This window comes from Corvus brachyrhynchos, unplaced genomic scaffold, assembly GCF_000691975.1.
Source record: "Corvus brachyrhynchos isolate BGI_N302 unplaced genomic scaffold, ASM69197v1 scaffold115, whole genome shotgun sequence".
Classification (NCBI taxonomy): Eukaryota; Metazoa; Chordata; class Aves; order Passeriformes; family Corvidae; genus Corvus; species Corvus brachyrhynchos.
In genome coordinates, this window is record NW_008239553.1 from 5,289,936 (window position 1) to 5,300,247 (window position 10,312).

At 46.3% G+C, this 10,312-nt stretch overlaps 1 protein-coding gene across 1 annotated transcript in view; it reads left to right on the forward strand.

The window, feature by feature from the left end:
* CD82 (CD82 molecule) overlaps positions 1-7,618 on the forward strand; it is a 40,919-nt gene extending 33,301 nt beyond the window's left edge. Inside the window, exons 6-9 of the mRNA XM_008639395.2 lie at positions 2,604-2,711; positions 4,384-4,575; positions 4,865-4,948; positions 5,459-7,618. Coding sequence (XP_008637617.1) covers positions 2,604-2,711; positions 4,384-4,575; positions 4,865-4,948; positions 5,459-5,536 — 462 coding nt within the window. The 3' untranslated portion in view covers positions 5,537-7,618. The remainder of the gene's footprint in view (positions 1-2,603; positions 2,712-4,383; positions 4,576-4,864; positions 4,949-5,458) is intronic.
* The last annotated feature ends 2,694 nt before the right edge of the window (positions 7,619-10,312 follow it).

Below are 10,312 nucleotides of genomic sequence, written 5' to 3' on the forward strand. Positions count from 1 at the left end.
ACATTTGTTGATGACTGAAACTGTGAGGTGGGGTTTTTTTTATGGACAACAAAATAGTAACATCATAAATGTTGCAAATGATACTCTACTTCCTGAACTGAATGTTGATACTCACCTACTCACAAACCCCTAAACAGAGCCTGGGCAAGTTCTCTCTTGGCCTAGTTCACACAGTTCTTTGCAGCTTGGCTCTGAGTGCCTTGAGTAAAGGAGAACAGTGGTGTTTTGGGAATAGCCCTACTTGCTAGCTATTGTTTGCAGCAAACAGGCCTGTGTGATTGCATGCAGTGACTTGTCTGGTGCTATGGACTATGCATGAGTTTCAGAATCTGAAGTGACAAGGTAGAGGAGGGTCCCTCCTGGTTTTTTGAGCCTAGTTTTGTGTGCAGCCTAGATGCTAATAAATGCTGAGGGAAGGATCTAGCTTGTGTCTGACAGGGACAGGATAGATGACTGACAGTGTCTAATAGGGGAAGAAGCCTGCGCAATCCATTCTGTGATCAAAGATCTGCTCTTGCCTCTGGCATTCAGCCTTCCCCATCCCCTGCTTCAGTAGCCCATGGGATGGGGAGACTGACAGCCTTGCTGCTTTCTGTCAGTGAGCTGTGCCTGTGGTGCCTAGGATCTAGGTGCCCCTTCTTTGAGGTGGTGGCATTGTGCCTTTCTGACAGTGTGCTTGCTAGAGCTGGGAAGGAGCAAGAAGCCCTGAAAGCAGTGGTAGCCATTTCCTGAGGCATTTATATCTCACACAGTACTGAGTCCTGATAGCTTTAAATGGGTGAAGATGTTGAAAGCCCAAGGGTTCCCTGTGCCTCTCTAGGTTGTTGCTCTTCAGTTTTCCTCTGCCAGGTGCTCCCTCTGCACCAGCTGCAGGTGCTTGTGTTTTCCCTTTGGGCTGCTCTGCCGGTTAAACCCACAAGCAAGCTGCCTGTGTGTGTGCTCTCCAGAGCTGTGCCATTGTTTGCATAACATTCCCCCTCTCTCAGATTGCTTGCTGAAACACCTAGGAATGCCTGATTTTTTTCTTTAATTTGAAATGCCTCACTTTTTGAAACAAGAGCTGTTTGCAAGACTTCTTGCCTGCTCTTTTGTAAGAGTGAGGGCAGAGCAGACACACAGCTTCCCTATGTAGCTGTGATTGGGGGCATCAGGTTCACGTCCTGTCTTTGCTTGTGGTGGGGTTCTGGGATTCTTGCAGAAGTGACACTAGGCTCCATCTGACCCAATAGCTAAGGGGCTAGATGGGCCCAGGGTAGGAAAACCAACCCAGCTCTCCTTGCCTCCCACTGCATGTAGAGCAGCAGTGTGCAGGAGGGGTCAGGGTGGCAACTCAGAGGTTCAGTAACTGATAAGGCTTATGGCAGCAGCCAAGGCCAATCTCATTAGTGAGAACCAGGTCAGGTTGCCTTGATTTGAAGGGAAGGAAAAAGGGAAGTGAAGTAATTAAAAGGGGAAGAGCTAGACATCATGAGAAGAAAGATCATGCAGCTCCCATCTGTCTGGCCTGGCATAGCTGATCCCAGTGAACTGAGCTGCAGTTTTCCAAAGAAGAAGAGTTGCTGATATAGAGAAGCTTCTCTTAACAGTAGGCAGTGCATCCTCTTACTGAGTGTCCTGGTGTTTGTCATGGTCATTGAAAATGCCTGATAGTAGAAGAGAAGAGAAAACCCATTTCCACTGATTTGAAATACGCTGTAGCACCACAGTCAAAAAGGTAATATGTGGGATGGGAACATCATAGTCCTTAGGCTGATATAACTCTATCCTATCCCTCAGGCAGTCTAATGACACTTTTTTCCAGCCTCTTGTTAATCTGGGTCTGTCCTTAACAGTCCTCATGTACAGGCTGGTTAAGAAGAGCTTCAGAAGGAGGTGGGAAGGAAAAAGGTGAAGAAGTCTGCCAGGTGGTGGCTTGCACTTCTCATCAAACTGAAGGGTGTTGTAAATACCTCTGGAGAAGGAATGGTGGTGAAGGGATGACTTGATACACCGAACATTGTGATAAGACTGTTAATGAGCAGTTTAGGTAGTTGTAATACTTCCTGTCCTAATATAGAAACAGCAGTTGTGGGAGTTTGGGGAGAGGTAGATCAACACCTTGTGAAAAAGGCAAGTTTCCACCAGCTGTATATCAGAAAACCCATCTGCATTCAGGAGCAGAGTGGCTCACAGCTTCCCTGAGCAGTGGCGATGAACTGCAGTGGCTGAGATTCTGGACCAAGGTCTTGCCTGCAGTACGAGGTTAGAAACACATGACCTGTGAGTCCTTAAGGCAATGTTGTCCTTCAGCTTGCACTTACTTTGCACATCTGTCTCGTCTGGGGCAGGCAGTTAGTCATTCAGCCTGTGTCTTAGCAGGATAACCATACCCAGTTCTGTTTCCTTATTGCTCATCAGGTTTGTACCCTTTCCCTGTGCCCACGCAAGGACTTGCTGGTGCTTTGGCTGTTGCAGCAGCAAAGCTGCTGTTCTTACCTGTACTTGTTAACGTTTTGCAGTCAGCTTTTATGAGTGACTGTAGCTTTACATATGTATCTGAAACACCGAAGAAAAGGCTACAAGGATTGGTAATCTAGCTCTCCTGCCTCTTTTTTTCTTGCCAGCTGAAAGTTGAGTTGTCCGACATAGTTGTGGATCTGATTAAAGATTATGACCCTTTGAATGAAGATAAGAGGAACTTGCAAGATGCGTGGGACTATGTGCAGATGCAGGTGAGTCCTGGGGGGCAGCAAGAGGTAGTAGATGATGCTATTTGCCAGTGCAGGCAATGACCTTTAAAGCTAGGCTGAGGACAGAGAAACAACTGTTGCATGTTGATCTGGCTGATCTACAAAGTGGCCTGTGAGGTTTGGTGCCTGCAGACTAGAAAATGGTCTGGCTTGCTGCTTCTATGTCAGACCTTGAGCCATTCCTGCATGCTGCGTGTTAGAACTAGGTAGTGTTGGCTGCATGGCCTAATGTATCCAATCTGTCAAGTGGTACTCCAACACTTCTCTTTGTTCTGCTGGGCCTCCTGAATACTAACATGTGTGAAAAACATTTTTCACATGATTTTTGTAGCAAAAAGTCCCTAGTTTATTACCAGGCAAGTCAGCAGCACCACCTGCCTTACTACTTGGTACATGTTGCTTGCTTATTGTGATGGTTCTTCTGCAAGTATCAGCATTCTTGGGAGCCGTCCAACTGCCCATGGTTTCTGTTTTAGCATCAGGGTCAGCACTTGAGCAGCTAGAGAATATTCAAGCACTCTGGAGTCATGACAGCTGTTTACTGCCAAACCACAAGCTTGAGAGCTGGCTGGCTGTTGTGGTTAAATACATACCCAACATGGGACTGATGTGTAGTAAGTACAAGTAACAGCATTTGTCTTCTGTCTGTTCTTTGGTCTGCAAAACACTGACCTGCAGTATTTCTCCTCCTTGGAGAATGATTTATGTGTTTTGTCACTGTAGTTGCAACTCCTTGTTAGTGAACTCAAGAGAAGCCTCAGTCTATTGTGGAGAGAGGCTTGTTCTTGAGTCCTTCTTTTATGTAGGAACAGAAGAAAAATGTTTTGCAGAGATGGAGAGATCGAGTGTTAGGGGTCTATGTCGTCTCACACATTGGAGTTAGCATTTGAAAGGGGGGGGGTTCTGTAAACCAGTCTTGGAGTTAAAGTCCAAACTTCTCGTGAGGGAGAGGTAGTTCCTTCTGGAGGCTGGGTCTTCACAACACTCTTTTGGAAACCAAATGCTTGTCCTGGTGTGAGTTTTCAGCTGTTTGTATCTCATGTCTATTATAAGAGAAACATGACTTTTCCTTTCTGAGCAGAAAAGGATTTTCCCTAAACTTCTTCCTCGACATTGACAGACAGCCTTTCTGCTCTGTACCACTGGGCAAGCACAGGGATCCATGCTTAAGATCTTACTCCTTGCTAGACTTCCCCATGTGCTTTCCCCTCCAGCAAATAGGGTTTTATCACGTGGCTCTGTAGGAATGTAAGTGTTTCTTTGGATGGAAAGTTTTCCCCATCCCGTGCTCCAGCTGGTCCGTACTACAGCCAGGTGGGCACTGGCGTGCAGTGATGTGCTGGGGCTTGGTGGCATGGGAACGCCACCGTGCGGTGGCTGCTGCTGTCGGCGGGGCCACAGCTGAGGCCCGGGGCCCTTTAATTCTTGTTTTGCTAGCAGAGTGACTCTTTAGTAGGAAATAATGTCCCTGTCTTCTGGACAGCTCTATACATAGGTAACCGGGGTGGTGTTTAATGCAGCTAATTTGTGCAGAATGTGTGCAAATGACTTGTTTCACAGAGAGCTCCTGAGTACTTCTGCCTGCTTATTTTCACGTGCAGCTATCTTACCAGTGCAAAGTGTAACACTGTAATGACCTCTTTCCCATTATTAGATTGCCTGCTGTGGCTGGACTGGAGCAGAGGAATGGGAAAATAATGAGATTCTTAGGAACAAAAGCAATACTGAGTATCCGTGCTCCTGCTCCAATAGATCTAAGGACTTAGTGGAAGGAAGAGGTTTCTGTGTTCTGGATGACCCTGTCAATGGCACTGCAACATATGCTGACTGGCCTGTTCATGAGCAGGTGAGTGGGCATGTCTGGGCCCTGTGAAGCTTCCACTGAAGCTGCCTTGTCTTTGCTCCCCTGAAAATTTAGAGCACTTCTTTCACGTCCTTATTGCTTGAAGTACCTGGGGAATTTGGGGCAAGAGGGACAGAGTGACAGGGATCCTGCCCTTTTCTGCAAAAGCTTCCATGAAACATGGTATAGCATGTAACTGGGATAATTCCTGTGTGCAAAGATATGTTACAGATTTTCAGTTTTGAGATATTTGGAATCATGCCTCTTCTTTGTGGCCGTGTTTCCTCTATAGGGATGCATGGATGGTGTAGAGCAGTGGCTGAAGGACAACCTTGGTATCATTCTTGGAGTTTGCACTGGTGTTGCTGTTGTAGAGGTAAGTCACTTCCTGACATGAACCTATACAGTCTTATCATGGAGACTCTTTTAAAGGCAAAGCTGTTTTCTCAAGTGATTGACACCTGGTTTTTAATGGCAGTGCAGTTCTAGCTCTTGGTTGTGTCTGCCTGGACCTTTGAACTCTGCTTTTATTGATTGGATTAAAAATCAAACAAAGCCTTGTCTGCTTGTAGTTCCTCCTGCTGTATCTGACTCTTGGCAATTCTGTAACCAGAATACCGAGGCAAGCAAAATCCCACATTAGTGAAATCCCACTTGTTGCCTTAAGAAGCCCATTACATAGATTGCAGATGAAGGCACATCTTTATGAAGCCCAAACTTTTGTCGTTCCAATTATTGCATTTGCCTTGCGTTGCGGACTAACTCTGTTCACCTGTGTGGTGTCATTAAAAGATGTTCACTGTATTTTGCTCCCCTGTATCACCTGTTCTTCCCACCTTACCTGTCTGGTTGCTGATTTTGTTCCCATTCTTCATACTTATTCCAGCTGCTGGGGATGATACTGTCCATTTCGCTTTGCAAGAACATACACAGCGAAGACTACACCAAAGTGCCCAAGTCTTGAGTTGGCTGGCTCCAGAGCTACAGCACCACAGAGAAAGGAGCAAACAGAACATTCCTGCCTCATACCCAGACTGTCCAACCATTGACCATTATTCCTGTGACATCCCATTTCTGATACCACTCTGCTAAGAACTTTTAGAGCTGCAACACAGCCTGATCTTCTGGCAATAGGGCCCCTGGGCCACCTGCATCCTGCCTCTGGATTGTTTCTACTTCAAGAAGCAGAACTTAAACTGTCTCATATCACATGAGACACCAATTAACCTGAGGGGACAATGCTTTTGCTGCCTGCTCCATGTTAAACAATACTATTCATATCTTCATTCTACAACCCCACTGGGCCTAACATACAGCAACATTTCTCCCCCTTGCTCTTCTCCTGCACATCTTTTCACCTCCCCCCTGAAGTCCCATGAGCTAGGAATTCTGCTGAGATTCCAGTGCTTTGGTAGCTTCACTTGCTTCACTGACTTGTGGTGATAACTAGTCATGCTTTATAGACCTTCTCGTTCCTTGCAGTTAACCTGATTCAGCTCGTCCTATGCATCTTCCAGCCTAGGTTCTCATCTGAAATACAGAGTGCTACTGTCACACTTGCTTCTCCTGTTTCTGGAGTCAGCTATGCCTTGCCTTCAGTGGAGCTCTTCCCTTTGAGCGTGATGAGAAGCCACCGGGAGGGAGCCAAGCCTGCCTATTTATTCCTAGTGTGACCTGGCAGATTGTGGTGGTGGTGCTCAGCTACTGCTGGAATGGATCCCTTAGGTTTTGGATTTGACACTTACATGTTTCTCCCATTTGCCTCTTTACCTTTTCCTCTCCCCTAGCTCTGCTTTGCTGGCTCCTGTCAGCTTGGAGGTACTTCAGAGACTGCTGCATAATGTGTACTCAGCCCCAGGCTGGCTCTGCTGGTTGCATTCTCGGGTTGCCAACATTATAGAGGTTACAATTAATTTGATTTTTCCCCTGCTCCTTCATGAACATAAAATTTGTTAGCTGTGGGTTTAGATATCAGTATGGAGGGATCTGACTGGATTGCTGATGCTGTATATTAGAAATATCACTGCTATCAGTGCCCAGTATAGGTTGTGTAGTTTGGACGTAAAGACAAATTGCTTTTATTTCAGTTGTCCATTTTTCTGACTCCACTGTGGTCTGGAGCCATGGCTGCATCCTGAGTTCTGCCTCAAGTGCCAGCACTGCAGCAGAGAAGTAGCAGGTTCTGCAGTTGTGCAGGCTGCAGGTTTCTGTGCTAATGGCTGGGCCGTTTGCTCTATTCTACCAGTGACCAGCAGCAAAGAGTGGTGTAGACCAGTAGAAAGTAGGAAATGCACATGAAACACTGCCCCAGCTGCTTACATAAGAGAGCTGGGTGCAAATCCTCACTCTTGGAGGTGTCCGAGGCACAGCAGATTTCCTGCTGTTACACATGGTACAATCACCCTGACATCAGGAAGTTGTATGGGAGAGAAGTGGGTGGTCCTTGCCAGGGACCTGTTACAAGGTACTTGGTGAGAGAGCCTTTGCCTTACAGAGGTGGTTCCAGGACTGTCTCTGGTCGGGGGTGGGGCAGGTAGTAATAACACAGCAGTTCCAAGGGATGGTTTCAGTACCTACTTGGTTTTCCTTCTGGGAAGAAAGGTTGGTGCAGGGGATCAGGGCCCCAGCAGTGGGTCCCTGTTCTGTCCTCATCTTTGGAGAGAGCAGTGACTGGGGAGAGTAGCTATGACTGGGTAACTGGTTTTTATGGAGGTCTGATAAGGCTTTGCAATTTTGAGATATCTGCCCCTTCCTGCACAGATCCTTCAAGCTGACCTTTGCTATAGCAGAAGGCACCCTTAGCAGTAAAGCTTGCTAGCTTTTGTAACACAAAGTCTATTCTATAATGTGTTCTTATTTGTAAGATTCTTGTTCAGTTACAGATGCCAATGCTGAGCAGCAAGTAAAAAGGAGCCCATTCTGGGAATTCCTTTTTTGTTTTTGTCTGTTTTTAGCAATATCTTCCTACTGGAAGAAATGCATGTACAGATATAAAAGTCTAGAGGGTGAATATTTCTGTAATAAAGACTTTGCTAAAAAATACGTATCTCTGCCTATGACTTGTGCATTGAAGTGTTTTCCCCCTGCTTCCTCTCCGCCCCTTTCTGCTTTACATACAGATTACTGACATCTTGTTTGTTCAAGGTATCAAAAAGCTGGTCTGGGCACATGTGTGAGATCTGCGTGGACAGTGAAGATACTGCCCAGCAGAGGGAGGTGACAATTTTTCTGGGCTGCATTCTAAAGTAAACTTTGTCTTGTTTTATGAAGTATGTTTGTCTTATGGTGAGCTGAATGAGTGGTAGTTCCTTGAATTACCTGCTATCTCCTAAGCTAAGTATTTGAAGATGTTGCTTCAAACCTGCACAGTCTGCAGTCATAAACCTTGAGGACTAATTCTGATAAAATACAAGCTTGCTGCTATGCCCACTGTGCATACAGCTCTTGCTAGCTTAACTATGTAATTTTTTCCTACTCACCTTCAGTAGGATTCTGCCTCCAGGCTGCTATTTAAAAAAAGGTTCCTCAGCCCCTGCCCTGCCACTGTGTGGAAGAAGAAAGCTAGATAGCCATTTTCAGTAGTTTGTGTCCCCACATGCTGATCTTGACTGAAAAGCTCTTGAGAAGCAGATAGACCAAATACATAAATCTTGCTTTTGTTACCTAAGCGGCTGAGAAATGGATGTGAGCTAGATCTCAAAATTCCTTCAGATCCTGCTCCATGTTGGTGCACCTGGACATTTAAAATGGCTCAGAAGAACCTAAGGTAGTGTGCTAATGAATTTTACAGCTGTTGCTGTTGGAAGTAATAAGCATGACCTAAGTCCTCATACATGTTTGAAGAAACAGAACGAAGTTTGCAGAGAAGGTACTGGGGTGTTACCAGCAAACACTGGTGGCAACTGCTCTAAGTCAAGACTTCAGTAACCCTGACCAGATGAGTGCAGAGCAAGAGGGGCTTAGATGGATCCTGGAGCCACAGTAGGGTGCAATGATCAGTCCTAGCTGTGAGTACAACTTGTTCCTTTAGGCTGTCCTGGCTGTGCTTGAGGAGATCTTGGTTCTTGCTCATAGGGAGTCTCTCCTTTCTGGTTGGATTTCCCGGAGCACCCTGCTTTAATCAGCTGGTAATGCTTTCCCAGGGCGCCACTTCCTGGCAAAACTGCCAGCCCTGATCTGATGGCTCCTAGGTAGGCAAGGGTGCTGCTGGTTTCCATTCAGCCTGTTGTGGAGCGGGACAGAGAAAGTAGGGAAGGTGAGGACAATTGCTCGTCCGCAGCTTAGGTCCCCCAACTGCCCGAGCTCTGTGGAAACCACTTGCCTTTGGCCACTGGAGGGAGGTGTTCCACCAAGAAAACCCAGCCTGGGCTGGTCCCAGGGGAACGAGAAGATGACACTGATCGCTTCCTTCTGCTCCCGGTTACTCCTGGCAGCAGGGTAGCTAAAATAACTTGTAATTACAAATGTATTCTCCTTGTAAACGATTTGTGCTACATGCTTGATATTTTTAGGGATAATTTTCCCTTCCATTTCTTGGAGAAGAACACAGATATTTTATTGTACATCTTCCACTACTGTGAGAGTTGTTTCTTTCTCGTGTTTCTGCTCTACCTAGCTCTGGAAGTTCAGCATGAGGCAATTCTCATGGTTCTTTCCTTGTCCCCATTTTTTCCTGTTTCCCTCCATGCTCAATTCCTTTGAGTTGGCAGTCTGTGGGGAAGGAGAGAGCATTGAATACTTATAAATCTGATCTAAAAAAGATCCCTGGAAAAATGTCCTCAGACCTTCAGAGAGCATGAAATCTGCTTCTGCTCCTTGGGCCAGGCTCCCAGCTGCTCTCCAGAGGTGAATGTTTGCTGCTGGAACTAGAAATCAAACTAGCACTCAGGCTTCTGGGGAGCTGCAGTGTTTGTCTAGCAAAGCCCACAGCGCCAGCCTCTGCAGAAGCTCAGCACATGGAAGCATTTTGTGCTAGCCAATAAGCTGCTCTATAGCCGTCCCAGGCCAATAATTAATATTGCAAGAGTAGAGTTGTGACCGCCCTGTGGCCTGAAGCAAGGCCCCTAGTAATGAACTGGTGACGTTCCTCATTCTGTGTGATCGTGAAGCACTCACGAGCTGCTATAATTCTTTCCATGAGGTGTTTTTTTCTTCTGGAGAGGGAAGAGGAATTGCATTAGTTAGTGTGGCTATGGGTAAGTGTATAGGTTGCAGTGCATCTTGTTTTCTGTATGGCACATACTCAAATTTAACATGTGGCAGCTGTTCTTTTCCCTGTAATTCTCCCATGTGTGGTGGTGTGGCTGGTGCCTGCCAGCTTTGTTCAGGATTTGGGCTGAATGTGGTAGACTTCAGAAAAGCCTGGTTTCTGGCTGCCAAAGGCCAGACTGCAGGTGGTGGTGTCAGCCTCTGTGACGTTGTTGGGGAAAGGAACAGGCAGCCACAGGGGCTCACTGCCGAAAAGCTGAAGGACCCTGGGATTCCCACAAATGCTACCACTCAATGCCATAAATGGAGAACATAGCCTCAATTATTCATGGTCTGGCTCTATCCCATTAGCCTCTGAGACTCTGCTCTAGTCTTGGCCTTTTATTAAACCTCAGCTAGCAGCCAGGATTTCTGAATGACATCTTAAACCAGGTTGATACTAAAAGCTTGTCAGTGTAAAAATCTACCAGCATGGAAGTCCTCAAACACTTGTAAACTGGCAAAAGGCCCTTAGCAAAAAATACGCAATTAG